Source organism: Heterocephalus glaber, unplaced genomic scaffold (assembly GCF_053883595.1).
Source record: "Heterocephalus glaber isolate CG9 unplaced genomic scaffold, H.glaber_assembly_v1.0 deba00001452, whole genome shotgun sequence".
NCBI classification, from domain to species: Eukaryota; Metazoa; Chordata; class Mammalia; order Rodentia; family Bathyergidae; genus Heterocephalus; species Heterocephalus glaber.
The window spans coordinates 2,795,374-2,822,355 of record NW_028258302.1 but is presented as its reverse complement, the minus strand read 5'-3'; the positions used below and the strand labels follow the sequence as shown (position 1 = coordinate 2,822,355).

The following is a 26,982-nucleotide window of genomic DNA, read 5'->3' as shown; positions in this document are numbered from 1 at the left end:
CAAGTATTCTCAAATCATTCCTTTCCGTAGCCCAGTTTGGGGCACAAAGAGGAGTTAGATCTCCACTCGGTTTCTGGAACGAAGATTTGGAACCTCAGGGTCTAGAAACAGAGGGCGGGGAATTCTTCAGGGGGGCTAAAGGCGGGGCCAGGGCTCTGAGCCCCGCCCCATTAGCGTTGCCCCGGGAAACCCCGGGTTGTAACAATAACCCGCTGGGAGGGATCCTGTGGAGTCCGTGGGCGGGACAGTCCTGGCAGGGACCAATGGGAGCCCTTGGGCCCCTCCCCGCCCCCCCCCCCCCGGCGCCGCACAGGGGGCGGGGTCGCGCCTGCCTCTTCTGCCCTACTCCGTAGGCGGCGCTGCAGATTGCAGGGGCTGCGGAGGGGTCGCCCAGAGCTGGGAGTTCCACGCCCTCGACCCAGCCCTTGGCGGGGCACCCGGGCGGGCCCAGGATTCCGCGGCCGCTGGCGAGCACGCCCCGCCCCTCCCCACCCGGCCCGCCCCTCCCGCCCCTCCAGCCCCCCGCCCATCCCGAGGTGCAGCCGGCGCTAAGCGCGGCGGGCGCGGGAGCTGTTGCTGGAGCCGGAGCGGCGGCGGCTGCGTTCACCGGGCGGCGGCGGCAGCGCGGGCCCCGGCACGGGCTCGGTCTCAGGCATGGTGCAACCCGGTCTCGTCCCGGGAGAGCGGGACTCGCGCGCTGGGCCGGCGCCCGGGGAGCGGCGGCGGCGGCGGCGGCTGCAGGCGCAGGAAGGCGGCAGGTGCTAGAAGCCGGGCTGGGCGAGGTGTGTACCCGCCGGGCTCCCGGGCCGCCGCCCCCTCGCCGCCCGGGTCTTAGCCTGTCCTCGTGTTCCCCAGCGCGTCCAGCCCCCTGCCTCCGCGCCCCGACCCATGGCGACCCGCAGCTGAACCAGCGCCGCCAGGGACCCCTCCCGCGGGCCTCCCGGGGCGCGCAGCTCCCGGAGCCGCCCGCCCACCCTCCGCGGAGCCTCCCTCCCCTTCTCGCCGGAGCCGGGCGGGACCATGGCCGCGAAGCTACGAGCGCATCAGGTGGACGTGGACCCGGACTTCGCGCCGCAGAGCCGGCCGCGCTCCTGTACCTGGCCCCTGCCGCAGCCTGACTTGGCTGGCGACGAGGACGGAGCGCTGGGCGCAGGGGTGGCGGAGGGCGCCGAGGACTGCGGGCCGGAGCGCAGGGTTACGGCCCCGGCGATGGCCCCTGCGCCGCCCCTGGGAGCAGAGGTCGGACCGCTGCGGAAAGCGAAGAGCTCCCGGCGGAACGCGTGGGGGAACCTGTCCTACGCCGATCTCATCACCAAAGCCATCGAGAGCGCCCCGGACAAGCGGCTCACGCTCTCGCAGATCTACGACTGGATGGTCCGCTACGTGCCCTACTTCAAGGATAAAGGCGACAGCAACAGCTCGGCAGGCTGGAAGGTGGGGGCGTCCGGCTGGGAACGGGCTGGGATGCCAATTGGGGCTTCCTGGGCGGACAGTCGGGAGGGGCTCTGGGCGCTCCCAGGGGTCACGGACTGTGCGCCCAGGGCGTGGGGTCGGCCGGCGGACAGGTGGGGGCGTGCTGGGAGCAGCTGTGTGCGTGATCCCTCGCCAGGAGGCATGAGGGCTGGGAGGTCTGGTAGGGTGACAAGGGACTGCCTCTTTGGGGCGTCCCCAGCAACATCCCCACCCAGTCCTTGGGGGCATCGCTGGGGAGCCCATTCCCAGGTCACGAACATTGGGGAGCCCCTGCTCCCCCGAGTTTGCTTTGTATTACTCTTGTTTCACCCTCTCCACCGGGGCATCCTTTTTAAAGAGCTGGAGTAATGACTTGGGACCAGTGGCTGCTTTCCCTCCCAAATCTCTACTGCCTTTCCTCCAGCTGGCCCCAGAGTGAGGAGTGCCAACCATGGGCCTACAGTTCTTTCTGTGATGCCAGGAGTTCACCCTGGAGCACCAACCTGCCTGGGGAGGGGAGCTTGGTGGGTGACCTGAGATGTGAGTTCATTGGGCAAATGGTGCTGGTCTCTTACCTGGTTCAGCATGGCTGGGGAGGGAGGGTGTTAACCAGTGCAGGCGCCAGGGTATGGTGTTGAGGGCTAGGAAATCTGTCCTGCTCACCCCAGGGAGCTTGTCTTCCACCTCCTTGGCTTTCTGGGCCCAGATGCATTTTGGGGTTGGGGGAGGGGTGGGGTACCCCTTGGAGGCCTCAGTGCCAGGCAGTGGAAAGAGGGGGGCATCTTGGGAAAGGACAGGGACAGGGCCTTGACTGGATTGTGATCTCCAGACCTAGTTCTTCCTCTGGCCGTCTTACTGGAGAATGAGGCTAGTCTGTGCCTTTGAGGGTAGGGAATGGAAGGGGCTTGTGCCTAGGAGGTAAGCTGTCAGGCTCCCTATGGGAGGGGGCCCTTTGTGCCTATATCTAGGGAGGGGGCTTCACCCTGTGGTGTTTGGCAGCAGGGTCCCAGGAAGGAAATGGGCTAGTGGCAGAGGGGAGGTTGTGGACATGGATCACTCCAGATGCCCATGGCAACGTTGTAGGGATCAGAGTGTCCTGACCTGGGAGCCCATGACTCTCAGGCTTTGTACTGGCTGCTTCTGTCTCTTGCAGGCCACTATCAGACAGGGACACAGGCCAGAGAAGTAGACATGAATCTCCTTCCCCACCCCCTAAGGCTCAGTCCCCACCAGAACACTCCCCATGCTGTGTCCTGTGCTTGATCTTTGTTCCCACCTCCCTCTCTACTCCACATGTCCTGGTCCACCTTCTGCTCCTCCCTATAGTTGTATTCACTGCCCTTAAGTGCACAGAGTTCAGATGCCTCCTCTGGGAAGCCCTCCCTAACCCTTTTTAGCCCTTAGGACTCCCTCTTCTCTGGCCCTCTCTAGCCCTGCAGTGGTTATTAGTCATTTGTGTCCTGCCTAGTTTCCCTTTACTACTTCACCTTTGGAAGACATGTCAGAGCCATTCTGTGCCCACAGCACCCAGCATAGAGCCTGGCACCAAGAAGCATGTGTAGTGAAAGAGTGAGGAGATGAGTTGATGCTGCAGAGGATTCGGAGTCAGGGGAGTACAGTGGGCCAGAAGGCCAGGAGGGCTTCCCACAGGTGGTGGAGTTCCAGCTGGGCTTGATGGGTGAGGGAGGATGGGCAAGATAGGGAGAGGGGACTCGGGACTGGAAGCCGGGAGACAGCTGCAGCTCATTGAGGATGTCAGGGCCGAGCTTTGTGTCAGGTACCCCTGCATGTTTAATGCTCTCAGCAGTCCTTGAGTTGGGTTTTACGGTGGCCATTTACAGAGGCGCGCACAGGCAGAGTGGAGGGGTGAGTTGCCTATGGTCCTACACTTACAAGATGGGAAAGCTGGATTCCAACCAGACATGTTTCCTTCCGGGGCCCCACATGGCCTTTGGAGCAAGGTCTTGCTGACTGCTGGAGCAGGAGGGGGACACTGAAGGCTTCTGAGTAGGGGCAGGTATAAACCCTAGAATGGGGTGGGAGTGTGCTTGAAGATAATTTAGTGCCTTGAGTTCATTGCTCAGACTCTGAGACTGAGGCCTTGGAAGATGATAGGACTCTCCTGAGGGCATCAATGAGCAGCAGGCCCTGGACAAGGGCCCAGGGCTCCTGCCTGCCTTCTGGATGCAGTTTCCACTGCACCACACTGATGGGGACACACTGGTTCTCCCTTGTGCCTGGCTTTTATTCCTGGGCTGGGGCATTGGAGAAGCCTCAGGTTTGAGCTCTTGCCCTAGGGCCTGGCCAAGATTACCTAGGCACTGGAGAGGATCTGTCCCATGCTGTCCCTTCAGGGGCTGTCCCCTTTTACTCCACCTCCAGCTCTCTAGGTGGGGTGAAGAGACTTCTTTTTCTCTCATTTCTGGAGCTTCTTGCCCCTACACCCCTTCCCCCATTCCCAGTCAGTTCCTCCAGAGGCCTGATGGAGGAGCCATCCCCAACTCTTAACAGATCTCTGGTTAACAGGCTGCAGTGCACCTCAGGTGCCAGGTGGAGCTGGGACCCATTATTCCTCCCTCTCCTCTCCAACAAAAGTGTTGCACTTGAATCCCTGGGGTGTACCACACCCTGGGTTCCATAGGTGGGAGCATAGGGAAAGGCCTTGGCCCTGCTTTCAGGGTACATCAGGATTCATCGAGTTTCCTCTCCCAAGCCTTCTGCTTTGCAGATAGGTAAAGGCTGGGGGTGGGCAGGAGTAGGAGAAAGTAGTAACCTGGGAGTCAGGTAGGTTCCCACAGAGGTGGTGGCACTTGATCTGGGCTGCCTTCACTGAAGAGGAGAGAATTTGGGAGATAGTCTTCCAGGAGGTGTTGACTGCATACCCAAATGCAAGGAGGTAGGATTGTGATGTTGGATTTTGGGCACCCTTTGGATGTGCCAGGCTGGAGCCCAAGGCTCCCAGGCATGGCCAGGGAGGTGGCTTGGGAAAGTGGAACGGGGCTACATGCTGAGCCTTTGCCTGTTGGACTCATATGTGATGTGGAGAGGTAGTCCAGGGGTACTGAGGATAACAATTGAAGGAGGCAAGACCAGTAGTAGGTTCAAGACGCCCAGAAAAAGGCTGGGCTTGGCGCTCAGAGTTGAACCAGAGGTGTTGGTGCTATTCCCCTTGGGACAGAGCATCTCAGCCTGGCCTGGGGGCTCCTCTCCCTCTAACTTGTCCAGAGAGTATGGATATCTGGGTAGGCCTCCCCCTCCCTCTCAGATGCTCCAGCCCCACTTTCCCTTAGCCTTGACTCTTCTGGGAAGCCTTCCTGGCTCCTCTGAGCCGTGGTGTGCCTTCCTCTGGAGTTGTTCAGCCTCCTTTTGTGTTTCCTGGCTGCCAGCTCCTTTGGGAGCTTCCAGGCTAGGCCCGGGCACCTCCCATTCCTGTCCCCAGGCCTGGTGGGGAGGAACACAGTGGATAGGGACTTACTTTCTTCCTCAGGGGCTGGAGCAGCCTGGTTGCTGAGGGCTGGGATTAGAAGAGCTGGTGGTTCCCCCATCTGGCTCAGGCCTTGGGCTGTAAGTTCCAGGTGGGGTGGGGGTGGAAGGGGAGGACTGATCAGAGAGGCCAGGAGCAGTGTCCTGCCACAGCACGGAGAGTGGCCATGAGTGCAAGGCCCCCTTTCCTCTCCACCCTCAGCTTGCTCCCAAGGGCTCCCTCCTCCTCCTTTGTCCTCTGGGGATCCCCAAGGGCTGGCGGGGGTGCAGGAGGAGGCGGTGTGAGCCTGGATTGGGGGGTGTCCTCACCCCCCTCACTGCACGAGCGAGGGGCTGGCAGCTGCCCGCCTCCTGGGCACGAGCCCGTGCCAGCCGCTCCTGGCACAGTTGCTGGCACGCCCGGCAGACTCCCACGGCCACCTGCTCACACCCACCCACGAGCGCTGGCGCGCTGCGGGCCCTTCCGGCTTCCCGGGCCTCCCAGAGCCCCTCCCCTGCCGCCTTGCCTGAGCCCCCTCCCCAGACTTCAGCTCCTCCACTTGGACCCGCTGGGCTGGCCTGCCCCAGGGCCCCGCCCCGTGCAACTTGGGGAGAACACAGGCAAGACGGGCCTCAGAGGCCTCAGGGCAGCCACGCCTTGGGGGAAGGGGGACCGCAAGGCAGGCAGACAGACCGACAGACAGGGTGAGGGCCCCGCCTGCCACCTGGCCCCGCTCCAGCGGGACGATGGCGGGCAGCGCCGTGCCAGGCGGTAATTGCAGACAGACTAATTTAAAGAGATGAGACGGTTATTTTTAACTCGCGTTAAGGTAATGAACGGCGCGGGGGGTTTTGCGGGTTCGAAAGTTCAGCGCCCCCCAGCCCCCACTTTATGTGGGTCAGAGCCCCCTTTCTGCATGCCTTTCGGGCTCCAGCCTCAGGAATGACAGGGGTGGAGTGAGGAAGGAGGCTGACAGCAGGAGAGGCCCTGCCAGAGGCAGGAGGGCTGCTGGGGAGGGTGCTCAGTTGCCAAGTGAGGGTCCCACCAGGTCCTGACAGAAGCTTAGTGTCCCTCTTTCCTAGTGGGGAAACACTTGTCCTGAGATCACATACCTAGGAAGTGGCAGTCCTAGGAATTGAACTCCTCTCTAACCCTGAAACTCAAGCTTTTTCTGTGGCATTGGGTGTGACTGGGATGGGTAGGTGCTGGAGGGAAAGGCTTGGGTTTGGACTGTGAAAGGGCTGGGCGCTTGTTCCTTGCAGCCCACCTTCCTCTGTCTGAGTGGTAGCTAGTGATGGCCTCCATCTAGGGTCCTGGGATTTGCCTGTGTCTTGGGAAGGCTGATGGGATGGTCATGGGCTCTGTGTGTGGCCGTGAGCCTTTGGAATGAGGGTGCTTAGGCTGTAATCCGGGAGCCCCTCCTGTGTCTTCCTGCTTCCCTGACCTCCCCAGCTGTGCCAGCTAGGGCCCCTCCCACTGGGGGCTGTGTACCTTAGAACCTGGGAAAGAGGGGAGCATGGCGCTGGGACCCCCTCAACCTTGGGGCTCACTGTCCACCACCAGACAGGACTTGGGGTCTCTGAAGAGAAGGAAGGGTGTGGAACCCAACCCTTGATGCTGTGCCTCCTCCAGCTCAGCCCCTTCTGACACACTCCCAGGGACTAGGCACTCACCCCCTCTGGGACTGTCCCTTCTGATGCCAGATACTCCTTCATGCTTGTAAGAATGTGTTTTTTCTCTCCACCAGTCCCCACTCAGTGTGTCCTGGTGCAGCCCTTTGGGGTCACGTGGAATCAGCTGTGGAGTCAGGGCTGGGTGAGGGTGGACAGAGCCTCTGTGTGTGAGTTGCAGCCAAGCACTCTTGAGTTCTAGTCCTTGGTGTCCTTCCTCATTTGTGCCCAGAGGGCCTTATCTCAGTCTCTGGTGCCTTCCAGTGCTATGACTTAGAAATCATGGAGCCATGAGAGATTCATTGGACAGAGGGCAGGTGGGACGGAGAGGACTTCTCCCTGGTGGATGATGCATTGGAGTATAGGTCTTGAACTTGGCACTTCTGCTTAGAGATGCCTGTGACAGTACCCAGATAGCAAACATCTTCCCTGCACTGTGGAGGGAGTGTTTGTGGCCATCCCTGCCGGCCCCAGAGCAGGCAGGTGGCTGAGGGGTTCAGGATGTTGGGTGGGCATTAGCTTAGGCTCTGGGGCCTGGGTAGGGTACTTAGTGGGACAGCTGGATCTGGAGTGCCCCCCCTTCTCCTGGCACCCTGGTTACCATGGAAACCAACTCCTGTTTGGGAGGGTTTGGCTGTTTGCTTCATCTCCCTACCCCTCTACCCATATGTGGAGGTGGGAGGGGGCCAGGTGGTGTGGGGGGAGGGGCCTCCCACACCCTCCCCCCAGGGCCTCCCTCTGCAGAGAGAGAAACCTTTCTGGTCTCTAAGGGAGGTGCTTCTTGTGAGAAAGGGAATGAGAATTAAGAGAGTTAATGTCCTGGTGCTAGGCAGTCACTTGGGCACATCGCACACCTTCTCATGTTCCCTGAGTCTTGCCAGGTAGGCATTAATAGCCCCATTTTGCAGTTGAGGAAATCAAGGCATAGCTGGGATGAGGCAGAGCCTGGATTTGGATGCTGACCTGCTTCTACCATGTTTCTCCATTTCCCAAAGCCTGTGTTCTCTCTGCCCCGACGCACCAGCCAACCTTCCTGCCCCCAGGCTGTCTCCTGTTTAGAATTTGCCATGGTTCCTCAGTTTCCCCCGCAAGCCAAACAAGCCCAAACTCCTCTGTTTGGACCCCTGGGCCTTCTCCTGGCCTTGTCCAGGCTCCACCTTCCCTTCCCCTTTCCCTTTCCCTACTGTCCATCTCAGGGGCTCTCACCTTGCCACCTTCATAACTGACACTGGAGTTCTCAGCCCACATCCCATTGCCATTGTCACATGCAATGTGACAATGATCCCTCCATATAACCTCTAGAAAATAAGTGAAGTGCTTGGATGATTTGATCAAAGACCCACCTTTCTGGTTATTCTGGAACCCAGTCCATATGCTTGAGAATTTCTGCTTTAAATCCTTACTCGTTCACAAACTGGCTGGTGATCAGAGTTACCTAGAAGCTTCTCAACAACACAGTCCCCATCTCAGCCCTTGTCTGTCAGACTCAGCAGGTGGGTACTGCAGTGGGTACCTGTATTTTAACAGGTTTGACTGATGATGGATCATTTGGAAGTGATGCTTTAGATGGTGGCTTCCTGGCCTCCTGGTTGTTCCCTTTCTCCCATTGTGGGCCAGCTTCTCTAAGCAGGCTGCCCAGGTTAAGCACATTCCTCTCCTCCTCCTTTTTTGATTCTCTGGAGATTTAAACCTCATCCTCATGCAGTCAATTTCAAGGGACTGAGCCTCCATCTCAGCACCTGCACCCACCCCTGTGTCTTAGTAATCATGCTGTGTAGGACAGGGATGGGAGAATGGAGTCACAGCTGGGGCTGCTGTGTACCACTCCTGAGAGCCTTTGCCAAGGAGAGGAGGGTGGAGACATGCGGGGTAGGTGCTCAACAGGCCTCTCAGGGACTGCAGTGCTGAAGAAAATGACATCCAGAAACCCTACCCTGAGGTCTTCATACCTGGTAAAGGACAGCAGAGGACCCTGTACACTGCCCAGTGCTGTTTGATCCAGACTTGGGGCCTTAGTGTGATACTGCAAGCCTGGTCCCCAGCCCTGGCAACCTTTCCTGTCTTCTGACACCTTGCTAAACTATTCCAGCCCAGGATTCAACCTGCCTTATGCCAACACTTGTGTTCTTTCATTTCAGTTTTATAGCCACCCTGTGATGTTCATATTGTTACTTTGTCCATTTTGCAGATGAGGAAACTAACAGTGAGAGAAATAAGGAGGCTTTATTACAGTATCCCACTGTGAGTGGTGAAAATGGAACTCCCAGGACTATCTCCACCCTATCCTGGTGCTCTGGCCAGGCCATTCCAAGCTGGCCTTTTCCCCTCTGCTCCCCCAACCCCCAGTGACCATCTCTGTTCTCCCTTGGAGTTTATCCCCAAGGCTTCTAGCCTGAGGAATGGCCCTGGGTCCCCAGCCAGAGAATTCCCTGGAGGCAGGGGCAGGCCAGCCTGATGTTCCCCTGATCTGCAGTCCCAGGGCTGACGTCAGTTCCTCCATTTGTGGTAACCCAGGCTGCACCAGGTAGGCACCCGTGGTGCCCAGAGGGGAGCTGGACCCTAACCTGAAGGGGCCCACAGGTCAAGATGGGGAAACGTGAGGACACTCCATTCTGATTCAGTATAGAGACTTCTCAGGGTCAGTCATCAGCAGAGGGCGTTTTTGTGGACTGTGGGAGGCCAGCAGGTGTCAGGGCTGGGAAGTGAGTGGCCTTGGATGGCAAGACCAGAAGCTGGCACTCCAGGCTGCAGGAGGTGAGGTTGACATGACCAGGAAGGTCACTGGAGGTTGATGTGGAGAGAAGACAGGAGGGACAGACTGGCCAGGTGCCCAGTGTGGGGCTGGAGCTAGGGTGCAGAGTCAAAATGAAGCTGAGATAGGGTGGAGCCCCAGAGTCCCCAGTGCCAGTCTGAGATCCCTGCAGCCTCTCTTGGTGCCTTGGGAACCTCCAGTGAGACGGAGCTGTGTAGTTAGAAGCCTGTAGTTATGGTGCTGGCAGAGCTGAGTCTACTTACCCTCTGTGTCCTTGGACAACTGAGCCTCCGTATCCTCCTCTACAAAATGGGACAGTAATAGGACCACATTCAAGCTTTGTTGGGATTACAGGAAAGGTACCTGTGAAGTCCCCAAGGAGTTGTCATCACTATTATTCCTTGCTCCAGGAAAGGAGAGGAACCAAGTCCCCAGGTGCCCTGTAGTATAGGGCTCCCTGGCGCCTGCCCCTGAGAAACACCCTGCATTCTGGGGGGGGGGGGTTGGGGGGTTGGAGGAGCTCCCCTCTGAGGGCTCCCTTTATGGGTTTCTAAGCCCAAGGTGTCAGACATTCTGATGTCCAAGCTCCCTCCTGCCCTTAGTTTGACACCCTGCTTTCAGCCTCCAGAGCCTTTTCCATGGCCTTGGGAAGCAAGCAGAATGGGTTTAGGTCCCCATTTTTGCAGATGAAGAAAATGACTTGTTTAAGTCACCCTTGAGCCCAGGGCTACCTGCCCCTGGGACAGTGGCTCCTCTTTGTCCCACTTACTGGCTGTGTGACCTTGGGCATGGCCCTTCCCACTCCGGCTCCCAGTTCCCCTCCCCTAACACTCTGGGAAGCTGGGAGGCCTCCTCCTGTCCCCTCCCCTGTCCTCAGCTGGCCTTACCACCTCCTTCTCTTGTAACCTGAGCTGGGCTGTGGGGGAAGGGGCTTGCCCTCTGCCAGAGGCACCTGCCAGCTGAGCAGATGTGACAGGGATGGAGGCCCCAGGAGGGGCTCAAGGTGGGGGCTGGGCAGACAAGGCTCAGCACACCCAGCCCTGGCCTCTAGCCTCTGTCCCTGGAGCTGTTGTCATTTTTCAGCCGACATTGATGGTGTTCCAGCGTGTTCTGAAGGACCTCTGAGTTTCTAGGAGAAGATAGATGGCAGATGAGGCTAGTGCCCCTGGGTGGGTGGGCTGTCCGGGGCTCCTGGAGCTCCTTGGCATGGGGACTGAGAGCCAAGGGTGGCCCCTGGGGGCAAGACCAGTGTCTGTGCGGGTGGCCGTGCCCCTGGGAGAACAGATGGTTCTCTTGGCACGGTGCCCATCCCCCTGCCCCCGCCCGCCAGCCTGCAGGGCTGGGGCACAGCTGCTGGGTCCTCCCCAGAGCTGGACCCAGGGCAAGGCTGGGTGAGGTCACTGCAGCTGCTCCCAGGGCCGGGGCAGGGGAGTGGAGAGGTGCTGCCAGTGGATAAGGGAGGGGCTCAGCCTGGAAGGAGTGTGGGGAGGGGTCTGAGTGGCTTTGCATTGAGGGCTTCTGTTTAATCCTGGGTGAGGGAGGAAAGGATCTATGGAGGCAGTGCTAAGCCAGTGTGGACAACATCTCTTTCTGCCCTAGGCCCACCCTGGAGCCTTTTCCTGGCTTTGGCTTCTCTCTAGTGGAGTCTCAGGGCGGGAGAAAGAGCAAAGGCCCCAGGTGCAAATTCCTGCACCATTCTTTACATTGTGTGACCTCAGTTTCTCATCCATAAAGTGGGGATAATAAGCTAACTCAGAGTTGTTACGAAGACTCCATAAGGAGATCACTGTTGGGTGTTAGCACAGTTTACTGCATGTGGTCACCGTTGAGTAAAAGAGAGGAGGAGCCTTAGGGAAACAAAGGGAGGTAGAAGCAGCAAGCCAGAGGGTCAGGCAGGACCCTGGTAGGATATAGGCAGGGCCTGAAGCACTGACCTGAGGTTTTGCTGAACTGAACTTGCACAGCAAGGCCAGGCCTGAGCTGTTCGTGACTGCTCGGGGCTCCACCGTAAATACTGACTCTGGAGAGCCAAGGTCTGCCCCATGAAGTTGCAGTGGGGAGGAACTTAGATGCTGGTTTGCGCTTAGGTCTCTGTAGCAGCACTGAGGGGCAGCAGCTGTCTTTGGGCCTTCAGAGGGGTTCAGGAAAGTTCCACAGAGCTGGCCTTGATGGAGGAGCAGGAACTGGTTGAGCAGAAAGGAGCAAGGACAAAGGGAACAGTGTGTAAAGGCACAGAGAGGTAGACATCCCAAGTGGCTAGAGGCCCGGAGGGGCCTGAGGGTTTGGGGTGATGGGGCTGGAGAGCACCAGAGGACTCTTGAGTATCTGTCTGGAGTAGAACAAAAGCCCATGGATAATAGCCTTTTTTGTAGGGGTGAGCTTGGACTTCTGCCTGGGCTGGGTGTGTGGGCTCTGCTGTCTTTGGGGTGGGGGCTTGGCACCACCTGACCTTGGACTACTGCCTTGCTTCAATACTTGCTTCCTCCTAGAACTTGCTGCCCACTTCTGTTCCACTACGGATCCTGAGCCTACTCTCTTATAGGCTTCCATGGCCCTGTGCCTCCCTTTGACCTTTTATCCCTGCTCCACTGCAGAGCCTAGTGCCAAGGATTTGTACTTGGGCTCCAGATGCCAAGGTTATCTGTGTTACCCCTTTTCCTGAGATGCCTGCTTGGGTGAGCAAACCATCTTCACCCTAGGTGGGAAGCCAAGGACCACAGGGAATCTATGGTTCTATCTGGTCCTGGACCAGGATAAGGCTCCAGAGTGAGGTAAGGGACAGAGGGTGGGAGCTGCTGCTGGGGCTCTGAGACATCTGGGAAATGATGAGATTTTTGATATGTGGGATTCCTGTGGATGTTGGTTACCTCCTTTACAAGGGGTGCCCAAAGTCACATGGCTGAAGTTGAGATTCCAACCCCTGCCCTTGTCCTTTCTTCATGCAGGAAGGGAAGGAAAGAGAGAGAAAGGAAATGGGAGTCCTGGATGGGATCAGAGCTCTTGCCACAGCCACGCAGGTGGTCTCTACTCTGGGGAATCACAAAAGAGGAGCTGGGTCTTCATCCCCATCAGGTAGCAGGGTTAGTATCCTGAGGGGGTACTGAGTGGAGACTGTCTGTGATGGAACCTGGAGTCGTGTCCATACTGCACCTTGGGTTTGGGTTTGGGCTTGGATGAGTGGACCCAAGACCCAGGACTGAACTCAGAGGATCCTAGAAGCCCCAAGTACCAGCAAAGCAAGGAGGTGATACAGAGTTGGAGTGGGGGTGGGGTGGGGTGGCAGACAAAGTTTGAGTCTCTTGTTTCTGATGGAAGCTAGGTGAGCTTAGATTTGAGAGCCAAGGAAAGGTGCCCACTGGAATAGGGAGTGGAGCAGAGCAGAGTGCCCTCTGCCACTTTGGGGGTGGGAGTGGGGAGAGTCCTGGCTTTGGAATCTAACATCCCTGAAACTCAAACTTGGCTCCATCACTTCCCAGCTTTGAGGCCTCAGAAGTCATTCGACTCACCTTGGTTCCCTCTTTGTAAAATAGCACTCCCTACTGGCAGGATGGTTATTGGAATAAAAGAGGCTTGCCTATGCCTGGCACATAGCAGGTGGTGCCTTTCTCCTGCCTCAGTACTAGAAGCATGTACTCATGGCATGCTGGAGCTGGCTCACACTGGCTCGTGAGAGCTGAGTGTGCACACTTCTTCCCATTTCTGTACTTGGTGACATCACGCTGGCAGCTCCAAATGGGCCACGATGTAGTATCCATACCACAGAAATCAACAAAAGCTACAAATTGAATCAGGCAGGGTTTTATTCATCCCAGAGAGCTGGTTATTAAACAACACAGTTAGCACACCACTGAATGTGCCCGGAGGAAGGGTAACCTTCCCCATACCCCCTGCCTGGGATCACAGAATCAGAAGATGGCACAGAGATCATGGAGTCCATGTCCCAGAACCCACCCTGTGGGCCCTTTTTAGTGCTAGGAGGCAAGGCAATAGTGGAGAGATGCAAAGTCCATGAGCCCTTCTGGGCCTGGGAAGATGGAACACAGTTGTAGTACCAGGCAGCTCCCTGTAGGCAGGGAACAGAGAACTGTGGGACCTCTCTTTGCTCTCCACACTCCTTTCCTCTTCCCCAGAGATCTGGTTTTCCCTGGCTGGAGAAGTAAGATTGGATGAGGTTGAGCTGTCAGGGAATGAAGCTGTGCTGGGAGGAGAAATGAGGTTGTACTGGAAGATAAACGAGGTTGTGCTGTCAGGGAATAAGGTGGTACTTGGAGGCAAGGTGAGGCTGCATTATTAGATAAATGAGGTTGTACTGTCAGGGGATGAAGTGTACTTGTTGGAAAGATGATGTCCTGCTGGATCAGTCGGGTTACACCATCAGAGAACACAGCCACACCACAGGAGGAAGGAGCGCGTCCGACTTTGAGGATAAATGAGGGTGTCCTGCTGGATAAATGAGGGGGACCGACAGGTGAATGGAGTGCTGTTAGCAAATGAGGTTGTACTTGCTGGATAAATGGAACCGGTGTGCTGGATAAATGAGGTTGTGCTGTCAGATGAATGCATTACTGCTCGTGGGCGAAGGGTGTCCTGGGAACAGATGAGGGTGCCCTGCTGGATAGATGAGCTGCTGCCACCAAATGGATCACATTCTGTCCATGAGGGAGGCAAGGTCGAGGTTATTCTGTTCTGTCTGGGGCTCCTGGAGTGTCTTCTGGCCCAGGAGGTAGGGGCTGTGTGGGGGGGTCCTAGCATGATGGGCCTGGGTCCGCCTGGGGACCACCTGGGGAACTGGGCAGGGCAGCTGCCTTGGGCACCTGCAAGCCCTTCCTCAGCTGTCTCAGAAGAACTTCCTTCTGCTTGTAGTTCCTTCTGTGCCCCATATTGTTTCTGACTTTCCCCAATATCCTGCTGGGTTCTCATTCTGTCCTATGGTCTCTTCAGCCTCCTTTGTAAAAGCTCCTAATGTGTGCCAGCCCAGGCAGTCTTATTCAACTACCTATATAGCACAGTATTGTGCTTCCTTTTTCCACTCATTCATTAATTCTGAACACATTTAAGTGCCCACTATGCACCAAACATGTGAGATAGAGAAAAAAATGAGAACAAAGATCACCACCCTCATTAAAGTTATAGTCTACTCAAAGGGCAGCCAGGCAATAAATAATTAAAACAGAGGATAAATAAATTATATATAGGGTGAGTATCCCTTATCCAAAATGGTTGGGACCAGAAGTGCTTGAGATTTTAGAGATTTTTGGATTTTGAAATATTTGCACATACTTTACTCATTTAGTATTCCTGATCCAAAAATCTGAAAGCTAAAATGCTCCAAATTCTGAAACATTCTGAGCACTGTGGTGTTCAGAACGTTTCAGAATTTGGAGCACTTCAGATTTAGAATTTTGGGTTTAGGAATGCTCAACCTTTATTTATTTAGAAAGTGATAGTTGCTTTAGAAAAATTCAGAGTAGGGTAAAGACATCAAGAGATGGCAGGGAGGCCCGGGGATTTAGCTCAGTGGTTTCGCCACCTGCTGTGCAAGCGAAAGGACCTGAGTTCGATCCTCGGTACCAAAAAAAAAAGAAGAGATGGCAGGGAAGAGGAGCAGTTTTTAAGAGTGATCAAGGTGGGCCTCATTGCAGATGGAGCCAGCTGAAGAGAGACTTGAAGATGCAAGGTGTCAGGGGCATCTAGGGGGCTGAGGGGGTTCTACCTGGCAGATTCCAGGAACAGACAGGAGGGGTGGAGCAGCACACTGTGAGGTCATGGAGGGTCTTGTGGGCCTTGGCACAGTCTGAGTGAGATGGAGGACATGGCAGGGGCCCTGTTACTTACAGGATCACTCTGCTGTGTGGAGCGCTGCAGGGAAGTGAAAGTGGAAGCAGGTAGCTGCTTGAGCTTCAAAGCATCTTGCCCCAGGGTTGCACTCTTCATGGCGTTGGAGCTAAAGCTGGCATCTAGATCCAACACTAGAGCCTATGCGGTTTGTCCTGTGCCAACCTCACCAGTCTCCTCTCCTTGATGGGTGAGGCCAGGGGTGCTGTTCTTCCTGGTACACGTTCTGCGGGAGAATAGTATGAGCAGGGGGTGTAACTCACTGTTCTTTCTCTAGACCCCCAGATCTCCCTGGGGCCTCAAATCTGGGAGGTTCTGTCTCCCCTAGGAACATGCACCAGGCCTGGATGTAGGTGTGGGAGGTCTCAGAAACCAGGCCCAGCTCTGGGCACCAGGGGAGCCCAGGCTTGCTGTGGCTGTGGCTGTGGTGGTGGGTTGCTAGGTGACTCCAAGAGGGAGCCCTGGTTACTGCTCCCTGGTATAGGCAGCTCCCTCCTCTACCTCCCTTACTTTCTCCATGGCCTCTGGCCTCCCAGGAGACTTTGCATGCAAACCAGAGTTATGATCAGTGCTTGCCACTGGATCTCGGTGGGGAGCTCTGGTTGCTACCAGGTAGTAGGGCCCAGAAAAAGCATAATGGGCTTCTGAAGGGCCTGGGCTTCTCTCCTGGGGCACAGCCCCGGCGCTTGCCTGTTGTAGAGCCCAGCTCAGCAATCAAAGACATAGGTCCTTATGCAGCTCTGAGCCACCTCCCTGCATGACCCTGGGCCAAGGCATGATACCCCCACTCCCACCCCAGGCCTCAGCTGTCCCATCGATCCGGCCTGCAGAATCCCTCCCCAAGGATTTTTTTTTCAGAGAGGGGAGGGTGCTGAGTGTACAGGGCTCTAGATAATCTCACCCCCTTCCCTGATGGCTCCAGCACCTAGCACTTCAGTTTTTGCGTGAGATTGCATTTCCAAAAGAGTTCCACTGCTTTTTAAAAAATGTTTGAAACTTCTAGGCTATATGATTCCAAGAATTTTCCATGTCAAACTAGAAAGGTCTCCAGAGTACAACTGACATAGGGAGGGAAACTGAGTCCTGGACAAGAGATGGGACTTGCCTAGATCAGTCAGGCTTGGTAGATTGAGAAGAGCACCAGGGTGGGGGTCAGGAGGCCTGCACTTACACCCCTACTCCGACACCCGGTCCTGGGCCATCTTGGGCAAATCCTTGAACCAGCCACTGTGTCAGGCTGGGGCTGGAGCTCCCAGGTTCCTGGGTGGCAGGGATCATAGAAGAATACAATCCTTTGTAGTCCTGGAGCATGTCTTGGCCTAGAGCATGTAATCTAAAATATTTTTATAATGTTTATAAAGAGATGAAGAAAGTGTGGGGCTTCAGGGTGTAGCTCAGTGGGCCTGGGTTCAATCTGCAGCACTGCCAAAAAGAAAAGAAAGAAAATGTGGATGTGTTATGAAGTACGTGTACAATTCCCTTGAATTCTAAAATGGAATCACGAGTCTTCGTAGGAAATTCTGACCCTGCACCATGCCCCTACCCTTCTTGTGTCACAGGCTTCTAGGGATATTTTATGTGGCAAGTTTGAGGAGCACCGGAATACTGGCTTCCTAAGATTCTTTTCTCAGACCACCTTTTCTGTCCCATGGCAGAATACAATAATGTCCTTTAGACTCAGAGTAAGAGCAATCTGAAATTAATGCCTGGCGGTATGGTTAACAAGCTGTGTGACCTTGGCAACTCACAGTCTCCGAGTCTCTCCTCATCCTGAGATAGGGATCCCAAATCTTGACTCTGTGGAGTCTGACATAATGGTTATGTGAGATAAGAAGCTCTTTGAGTGCCCAGGGCTGAACAGGCTGGTACTGACTAGGTGTGGTACCTGGTAGTGTCAATCCTTCTCCTCCAGCACTCTGAGCCAGGCTAGCACGAAATGACACTGATAAAGAGGTGTTGCCTGACCCACCTCCAGCTGGAGAAGTGAGGAGGTAGGAGGTAGAACCTCTGGCAAGCCAGTCCTATGGGGGATGAGAAGTGAGGCCTCCTGGGCCCTGAACACAGGTGTGGGGGAGGGGCCAGGGAGCCAGGTGCAAGGGCTGGATGGGGAAGGGGTATCCACCTGAGGGAACATCATACCCTGGGGATTGAGCTCCCCTCCTTTCAGGGCCCCAGGCAGGGCAAGGCTGGCAAGCCCCAGCTGTTGCTCCCAAGGCCAGAAAGTGCCAGAGATAGGGAGCCTGAGGCTCCAAAGAGTCAAGTTAAGACTAAGAGCTCCGGTGAGGTTAGAGGGTACCCTGGGCAGCAGGAGGGCTCTCCTGCAGACTTGCAGTCTCCACCAGCCCTTACAGCACAGTGGTTGGTTACAAGTGTGGCTCAGTGGATTAATGGGTTAAGAGCAGATCCATGACCTGGGCAGAGCTGGGTAGTCCCTGGCATTGCTGCCTAGATGTGGGACTGTGGGCAAGTTACATCATGCCTCTGGGCCTCTGTCACCTGGTAGATGAAGTGGGGTAATGCCAACTTCCCCAAGAGGTTGGTGCACAGCACAGCTGTGCTCGGGGCGTGATGTGAAGGAGATAGAGACAGCAGGTCTGCTGAGTGACTTAACGGATGAGATCTTCTAGCCAGAGTGAGGGGTTTACCCTACATTTATGAGCACTTGTGTTCACCAACACTTAACCACACACGTTAGCTCATATAGTGACCTAACAGCTTTATCAGGTGGTTATGACTAGCCATTTTTTTCAGAGTAGCTCAGAGACTGATACACAGCCACGGGCACCCAGCTATGGCCCAGAGAGCCTGGCATTCTGCCCAGGCCTCTGATTGCCAAGCCCATGCTGTTTCCACAGCAATGCCTGAGCAGCGAGGTCAAGGCCACCAGTTAGAAGGCTCAGCAGGAGTTCTATTCCAGGTACCTGTGGACTCTGCTGCCTTTCTGTGTCTCCAGGACAGGCCTGGCCCATACAGGCCAGGCCCATACAGGCCAGGGAGCACTGCAGATTGGCACTGCAGAAGTTAAGAGGATATGGATAGGGTTGGCATTGATGAAGCCGAGGAGGTACCAAGGGATGTGAGAAAGCTATGGAGACTTAGGCCTCTTGACCTCTCTGAGCCTGGATCTTCTTGTCTGTAAATGGGGAGTATTCGGGGGTTGTGTAAAGAGCCCACTAGGAAGGAGCTGAGGGCAGAGCTGTGGCAGGTAAGTCATTTGGGGCTGGCACACTGGAGAGCTGGACTGTCCTGTAGGCAGGGGTGGTCCAAGATCTACGTGGCCAGAGGTAATTGTTGAGGGGTTTAGTGGGATCCAAGGTTTCCTGGAAGTTTTCAGGAGCTCAGAGTAGCTGGAGAGAGATTTCTCAAAATTCTTCTGCCTGTACCTTCCTTGGGGACCACCCAGCCTATTCTGCTTTCCCCTCCAGGCCCTCCCAGCAAAGGGTTAACAGTCTTCTCTACCTGCAGTTGCATTTTAAAGACACGAAATTAAAGCAGGTAATTTATTCTCCCCACACACGAAAGAGCAATTAGTTCTAAACAGGGCTTAATCAGTCACCGCGAGATTGATTTCTGGAGCCCTGGGTTTTCGGGCTTCTGGCGCCATGCCAGGCTGGGGAGGGAGGGGGGCGGACAAATGAGCCGCAGCGGCATGAGCCCTTACATAATCTGCTGGGGGGCCGTGGCAGCCTGGCTAGCCCCTTGAGGTGCCACTGGCTGAGTTGGGGTGAGGGGATCCGCTTCTCTGCTGCTAGTCCCCAGCTGGCTCAGAGTAGCCCCGGGGTTGGCCACGCCTCCAGGGAAGGGCAAGGCCAAAGCTTTAGCCCCACCCTCTGGGCTGTGTCTCCTTGTGGGTGGGTTAGTGCGGGTGAGGTTCGGGGGTACTGTTCGGGGTACGCGCAGGATGGGTATTCTGGGCTTGTCCAACCTGGTACTTACAGTTGCACCCCCTCTTTTCCCGACTTACCCATTTCCTCCCCTCCCTACTCCTCTCTTCTCTCTCCTCATCCTCTCACTTCTCTACCTTCTTCCCGCCTCTTGCTGTCGCTAACTCCTGTCTCACGGCCTCCTCACTTCCCACTCCCCCACCCACGCCCTTGTCTCTGGCCACAGAACTCCATCCGGCACAACCTGTCACTGCACACCCGCTTCATCCGCGTGCAGAACGAGGGCACTGGCAAGAGTTCCTGGTGGATGCTGAACCCTGAGGGCGGAAAGACAGGCAAGACCCCGAGGCGCAGGGCCGTGTCCATGGACAATGGGGCCAAGTTCCTGCGTATCAAGGGCAAAGCGAGCAAGAAGAAGCAGCTGCAGGCACCGGAGCGAAGCCCCGACGACAGCCCTCCGGGCGCGCCTGTCCCAGGGTCCCTGGCTGCCGCGGCCAAGTGGACCTCCAGCCCGGCCTCGCACGCCAGCGACGACTACGATGCCTGGGCCGACTTCCGCGGCGGCGGGAGACCCCTGCTCGGGGAAGCGGCCGAGCTGGAAGACGACGAGGCCCTGGAGGCTTTGGCGCCGTCTTCGCCGCTCATGTACCCAAGTCCCGCGAGCACGCTGTCGCCCGCGCTGGGCGCTCGCTGCCCCGGGGAGCTGCCCCGTCTGGCCGAGCTGGGAGGCGCGCTAGGCCTGCACGGCGGCGGCGCAGGGCTGCCCGAGGCGCTGCTGGACGGCGCTCAGGACGCGTATGGGCCGCGGGCCCGCGCCGGGACGCCCGCCTACTTCGGGAGCTGCAAGGGTGGTCCCTACGGCGGAGGTGGGGGCTTTGGGCCTCCGGCGCTGGGCGCGCTGCGCCGCCTGCCCATGCAGACCATCCAGGAGAACAAGCAGGCCAGCTTTGCGCAGGCCACCGCGCCCTTCCGCCCCGGGGCGCTTCCCGGGTTGCTGCCGCCGCCTCCGCCCGCGCCTAGGCCCGGCCCAGTCCTGGGCACGCCCGGGGAGCTGGCGCTGGCGGGTGCGGCCGCCGCCTACCCCGGCAAGGGAGCGGCCCCTTACGCGCCGCCCGCGCCCTCGCGCAGTGCCTTAGCCCACCCCATCAGCCTTATGACGCTGCCCGGCGAGGCGGGAGCCGCGGGCCTCGTCCCGCCCGGCCACGCCACGGCCTTCGGGGGCCCGCCCGGCGGCCTCCTGCTGGACGCACTGCCTGGGCCATACGCTGCCGCCGGGCCACTGGGTGCCGCGCCCGACCGCTTCCCCGCGGACTTGGACCTCGACATGTTCAGCGGGAGCCTCGAGTGCGACGTCGAGTCCATCATCCTCAACGACTTCATGGACAGCGACGAAATGGACTTCAACTTCGACTCTGCCCTGCCTCCGCCACCGCCCGGCCTGGCCGGGGCCCCGCCCCCCAACCAGAGCTGGGTGCCGGGCTGAGGGCTGCCAGCTGCATCCTGGATGCCCCGGTCCCGTCCCCAGGGGGCCTCTGTCTTCCCATCCTGATCCCCGGGTCCCCATCCCCGATCCAGTCCTCGAAAGGATCCAGGAGGCAGCCCCAGCCGTGCTAGAGACCTCCCTGGGTTGACCTCAGCGGGGGGAGTGGGAGGGCGGGGCTGGGGCTCCCCACCCTTCCTGCCCGACTCCCGAGCCTTGCATCTCTCCTCCCTGGGCCGGAAGCCTGGGAGAGAGAGAAGGCTGAAATCTGGGCCGGGTCAGAGTGGAGAAGAGCGAGGGGACCGTCTGGGTGTGGATGCTGGCCACGGAGCCAACTGGGAGATGGGGCAGGGGGCGTTTCTGAATCTTCATTTTCATTTGCGCAACCCTTGTGGTGGCTGGGACGCGTAGCCCATCCCAAACTTTGATCCCCAACAGACACCATTCCCCACCGATCTTAGTCTCACTGCCCGAGGCCAGCAACCCAAAAGCTCTCGTCTATTGGCCATCCACCCTGAGCAATCCAACTCCAAGCCTACAGCAACCCTCACCCCCACGGTTCAGCCTGTCCCTTCCATCCTAGCCGGCCCTAATGTTCCCCTCCCCGGTCAGGCAGCCCCATCATGGCCCCAGTGCTGGTCTCAGCCTCTCCAGTGGGCCTCAGCTCCGGATCCGGATCCCCGGTCCAACACCCCTTTCTCCGTACCAGTGCTGGCCCCTCTCCCATATTTATAAGTGTCCGGTCGGGGCGGGCGGTGGGCGAGGCGTCCCCGGCGCGTATCGTAGGCAGTGTACCGTGGCCGTGCCGTCAGCGTGTGCGTGTGCGTGTGTGCCGTGTCGAGGCCGTGTAGAGTGCATTGTACAGCATATTTTCATGAATAAAATTGTTTTAAATATTTCCCGCGCCTTGGGCTAGCAGCGGGGAGGGGGACAGTTGCGGAGGAGAAGAATTGGCAGGGATTGTGGTGGGGCAGGGTCTCCGAGTCTGCCCTTGTGACTATGTCTGGGTTCGTGTCCGCATTCGCTGAGGCTCAGTCTGCTCAGCACAAGGCCTACGGAGTTCCTAGCATGGCTGCAGATGGTGCCTGGGAGCTCTGCACCTGTTTCTCTGAACACGTGCATGCTGGAAGTTTTGGGCCCCGGGCAACTCTTGAATTAAGCCTTAGAGGTTGGAAGAGGGGTCACCTGTATTTACAAAAACTCTCTTTGTACCAGACCCTGTACTGGGCATATTTTGTGCCCCGTTTTTTGTGCCCATTGTGCAGAGGACACAACGAGAGGAAAAATAACCTGGGAAGGTGGAGTGGCCCTGGGGGAAAGAAAAGTCTTGGAAGGTACAGACTTTTCATGGAATCCATTCCCTCCTGTTTACCAGCTTCGTCACCTCAGGCACATCTTCAGTCTCAGTGGCCCGTTTTCCTGGCCAACGCTATAGCATACTGTATAAGCACCCATCTCAAGTAAATGAAAAAAGGTACGCAGAGTACTCAGCGAAAGTCCCGCACTCCTCAATTCCTTCAAGGAAGATTGAGCGAGCGCCTGTTAAGTACCACTTCTTATGCTAGTCAAAGGGACTGCTTTAGAGAGCAGAGTAAGCACAATATCTACCCTTGAGAAACTTAGAGGCTTGTAGGGGGCACTGGTAGGTAAGTAGGTGATTATGGGTTAGAACTGTGATGAATGGAGGAGCCGGGAGTCCGCTGAGGGACAGAAGGAGGCAGCCCTTGGAGGAGTGCTGTATCGGCTAAGCCTTGAGGGAAGAGCTGGCATTGGAAAGGGAGGGATTCAGACAGAGTGAATGGGATATTCAAGGGTTCAGACTCAAGAAAGCATGTGGATTCCAGAACAAAAAGCAGTGAAGTGTGGCTGAAGCTCAGAGGTGGAAAGATTGCTGCTGATGGCAGGGAGGCAAGCGGGCCAGAGGGGGCAACAGTGGGAGATAGGCAGGGCCAGGCCAGAGGTGCTGATGGTGATAGTGCCACAAACCAGGGGACAGAGGAAGACAGTGGGGTTGGAAGGATGAGTTCACGCGGATTGCACGTGAGAAGTAAAGGAGAGGAGTCTGAGCAAATGGGGAACACAGGCAGGAGGAGCCCTGGGGAAATGGTCTGCCCAGTTTTGGACAGGGTCAGTTTGAGTTACATCCCGTAGGAATCCTTGGGCTTTGGGAGTAGGAAGGGATGTTCTGGAGCCTTTCTACTGTGTGAATGGTATTCTCTGGCATTGGGCAACATGTTGTCCAGGAGCTGTCTGTCTGGATGGGGGTGGGGTCAGAGAGCCCAAGAAGATGTCTGGGCTGGAGCAAGAGGTCAGAGGATTAGGAGCATGAAGGTTGTCACAGGGGTGCTGAGAATGGCCTGGGCTGGGGTTGTTTGACAGGGCTGAGTCAGGAACCCAGGTCTGCCCCGATGAACATTTCTTTGGCATAGGAAGAAGGATGCATCAGCTGAGAAGGAACAACCTGGGAACCAGGACACAAAAGAGCCCTAGAGTTTGGGGAAAGAATGTAAGAGGTCCGAGAAAGGAATGCTCAATGCTCTTGTCTCAGAGCCTCACTTTCTTGGTCCAGGAGATAGGGCAGTAGTACCTGTCTTGTAGATTTGTTTGAGGAGCAATTAAGATTGAGCTGCTCATGGGGCCACACACCTGTAATCCCAGAACTCAGGGGGCTGAAGCAGGAGGATTGCTGCAAGTTAGAAGCCATCCTGGAATAGAGTGAGACCTTGATCAAAACAAACAGAAACCAAAAGCTAGGATTGAAATCATTATCTGAGGTCACACTACTAGCAAGGCCCTGAGCTAGGGTCCCTGCCCCTGACTGCCCTTGAAACAGGGTCTCCTCCAGCACCCCTGCCTCTGAAGAGGGCTCTATAGGGGTGAAGCAAAGGAGGCAGGATCTGTACAGGCTCAGAGTCAGAGTTGGGAGCTGACATCTCTGCTGTAGTATGGGGTGTCCCTGCAAAGTGGGGAGCACATAGAAACTGATGGGGCCTCCCCTGGGACAGATGCTCTAGCCTCAGCCTACAACCAGACTCTCTGAGCTGGTCCAGCTGCTTCTGGGCTCCATATGGGCTGCAGAGCTGACCCTAGTCTATGCTGCATGAGGGTGGGCTATACACGTGCAGATCTGTGTGTGTCCATGTAGCCCCATATGTGTCTGTGTGTGGGCGTGTGTGTGAGTGTGTGTGTGTTGGTGAGTGTGCTGAGGGGGTTGGGAGGTGGTTGAGGGTTCCATGTCGAGTGTGCACACGGTTGAGCATGTGAGTGTGAATGTCTGTGTATCCATCTCTGAGTGCCCACATGTGTGTGCGGGGCTATGGAGGCCTGCCTGTGAGTTGCTCTCCGAGACCCCACATGTGCACCACATGCCTCCCTCCCTCCCTGGGTGTGCCTGCCTGGCTTGGCACATTTCTCTCCTGCTTTCTCTCTCTGGATCACCAGGCTGGTGTGCCTCTGCCAGGAGCATCTTCCAGGCTGCTCTGCTGTCTGTTGGAGGGAGGAGGGGATCAGAGGGACACTCCAGCCCCTGGGATCCACCCCACCTCATGGGTAAGGAGCACAAGACCACCTCAGAATAATGACTGAGGTTGGCCTGGCTCTGGCCAGTGATACTTCCCGAGAGAGCTTCAGTGCTGCTGGGCCCCATCAGGACAAAGGGGGCAACACCCCTTCCGCTGGGGGTCTGCTTCTGGCCCTTCCCCGCCAGCCTTGGAGCCCAGCAGACTCGCCCCCCTCCGTGCCCACTCCCTGGGAGGCGTCTGACACATGATTTATTCATAAAAAGCCATTATTTGTGCCAAAGAAGAACTGAGCTGCTCGCTTTTTAAGTGCTGATAATGCTCTCAGCCTCTGTCCTCTCCCCACCCCTCATCTCTTTCACCCCCGTCAGACTTCCTATCCTTTCTCCTCCCCTTACTTCCACCATCCCCATCCCTTCCCCTCTCTATTCCTTCATTGTTCTCATCCCCCCCACCCCACCCCAATCCTTCCCTCTCACTGTGCTCAGCACCTCCCAGCTTCCTCTCTACAATTAGGGAGGGTCCAGGAGGTTCAGAACCTGTTGTCCTCAGGCCGGCACCAGCGGGGAACCCTGGGTGACCCTCCCCCAAGCTCAGCCTTCCCCTGCTTAGGTTCCTGGGAAGGTCGGAAGGAGTGAGGACAGACAGAAAGGGGTGTGTGTGTGTGCGTGTGTGTTTGCATGCGTGCTCAAGGAGAGTGTCTTCAGAGACTGCCCACCTGCTTCCCCTGTGCTAAAGGGTGTAACTTAGTCCCTCATTATTAATGTTGGTCTCCCCAAATCCCAAATAAATATTCAATCTAAGCAAAAACAGTGCATTTGCTGTGCAAATGCAGATCTAAAGCAAGCTCCCTAGAACCCTTTCCCAGCCAAGAGCACCCCCAAGTTCCCCCATACAGACTTTCTGGAGCCACCATTACTCAGGTGGTGCCAAGAGAGGCTGGTATTGAGGGAAGCACCTGGATTCCATCACAAAGACAGCAGGCAGCAGAATATGCTCACAGATGGTAGCTTGGACATAGGCACACACACCGTTCTTAGGAGACAGCATCCCAGATCCACGTGTGTGTACCCTCATGCTCACACACAGAGGCATGTGCTCATCCGCCCACCTATTTGTGCACAGGGGGAGCCCTTCCTCACCCCTTTTCAGAGCATCCCTTCCTTGAGCACCTGCATCAGGGTCTCTTTCCCCGTTCGGACACCTGTTCATTCATGCATTCGTTCATTCCATAAACTGCTTCACACTCCCTCCTTGCCAACTCTGAGCTGGGTGCTGGGGTGGCAGAAATGAATGTGACTGGCTCTAGAGAGGAACCCTGAGCAGAGTGAGCATGCTAGCTCTCCCATGCAGCCTTGGGCTGGGAGTTGGGGGCCCAGCAGGTGAGGGGTTAAGTTATTTGGCATCCAGAGCTAGAGCCATTAGGCCTCCTAATTATGAAATTATCGAGGTCCTCAGGTGACTGCTAATTTCACACACACTGTTCCTCTCACGGTTAATGAATGCCCGAAGAACCCACGCCTTGTCTTTCCTGCTGAACAGTGACCTGCAGTTAATGAGCTCAGGAAGGCAGACAGGCCACCGGCTGGGTGGGTGGGGCGCCAAGCCTGAGGAGGGGGCCACTCGCCCTCCTGCCCCTCTGGCTCCCCTTGCTGGCTGCTGCCCAAGTGAAGAAGGCAGAGTGCAAGCTCAGCTCACAGTTTCAGTCAGGCTATCCCTCCTCCAGGTGGGAGGGGAGGGGAGGGGTAGTTTAGGGAAGGGTTTGGGTCACATGATCCTGGAATGAGCATGGAGCAGGGCGGGGATGGAAATGACATGTAGATGGCAGATGAGCACTTCTACTTGATTCTGGGGCCATGTCACATTTACAAAGGGCTGGGGGTTTGTGTGTGTCAGTAGTTTAAGGGGTAGAAGTGGCGAGGAATGAGTGCAGTCATATCCTGATGTTGGAGATGGTGATAACTTTGGGGGTTGATGATGCTATCGGTAATGGGAATGTCAGCCACGAGGTTGCAATGCTGCTTGTGATTTTTAAACTCTTAATTTTTAAAATTAAAATTGTAACAAAAGTTACTCTGCAAAATATATAGAAAAACAAAGTGGCACTGGTGATCTTAGGTGGGGGCAAGGCGTCCCAGGCCTAGTGGCCTCATGCTCCCAAATTTCTCTGTGCTGATCAGGTGGGCTTGAAGGGCCTGTGAGCTGCCTGAGGAGGGAAGCTTGCCCTAGCCATGACTCACCAGATAGGCCATTGCCAATGCAGGGACAGTGTGCTGAGTGGGGCTGGGGCGGGAGGTGTGTGCTGGAGCTCAGGAAACCTCTGTTTGAGCCCTTTCTTGCTTTGTAGTCTTAAGCAGCCCCTTCCCTTCTCTGGGCCTAAATCTGGGGTGGATATATGATAGGGTTATCCCAGAGCTGGGTTTCCATACTGTGTTTACTGAGGGGAGGGCTGGACTCCTGGAGGAGTTGCCCACACGGCCTGAGGCAGGACTCAGGGGAAGGAATTGTGTTTGTGCTTGGGGCGCATGATAGCACAAATAGCTTCATCCTCTGGAAGGAAAGACAGGGGCAACCTGGCCTCCACCAGCCCAGTTGCAGGCTACGTCCTCTGACAGCAAGTTCCTGTACTGTCACCAGCTCTTATCTACTTCTGCACCTCAGTTTCCCACCTGTCAAAGGCAGAAAATAAAAGTGCAAACTCACTTTGTATGTGACAAAGATCTCAAGGGTTAGAGCTCTTATGTGTGACCCAGGCCTAGCTAGGCCTTTGCCATGATCCTTGTAGTTCTCTCCCCAGGTGCCCACAAAGTCTCTTCCAGACAGCCAGCTCTGTGATGAAGCCAGGGATCAGTGTCTCCACCTGGGTGTGCCCAGGGAGGAGGAAGGAAAGCAGGAAAGTCTTCCCCATGTGTCCCTAAAGTGCCCTGC

At 56.6% G+C, this 26,982-nt stretch overlaps 1 protein-coding gene across 4 annotated transcripts; it reads left to right on the top strand.

The window, feature by feature from the left end:
- The first annotated feature begins 309 nt into the window (after positions 1–309).
- Foxo6 (forkhead box O6) lies at positions 310–21,435 on the top strand. 4 transcript variants are annotated; one of them, XM_087214977.1, is made up of 4 exons: positions 311–1,434; positions 4,536–4,544; positions 18,608–18,667; positions 19,283–21,435. In XM_087214977.1, the coding sequence occupies exons 1-4, from the start codon at positions 1,021–1,023 to the stop codon at positions 20,537–20,539; spliced, it is 1,740 nt and encodes a 579-aa protein (XP_087071103.1). In that variant the 5' UTR covers positions 311–1,020; the 3' UTR covers positions 20,540–21,435. The 4 variants fall into 4 exon arrangements, with proteins under 4 accessions (XP_021105576.1, XP_087071103.1, XP_004871862.1 ...); XM_021249917.2 differs by lacking the exons at positions 4,536–4,544; positions 18,608–18,667 and adding an exon at positions 12,283–12,417 and having other exon boundaries at positions 310–1,434; XM_087214976.1 differs by lacking the exons at positions 311–1,434; positions 4,536–4,544 and adding an exon at positions 12,322–12,417 and having other exon boundaries at positions 18,598–18,667.
- Positions 21,436–26,982: the final 5,547 nt, after the last annotated feature.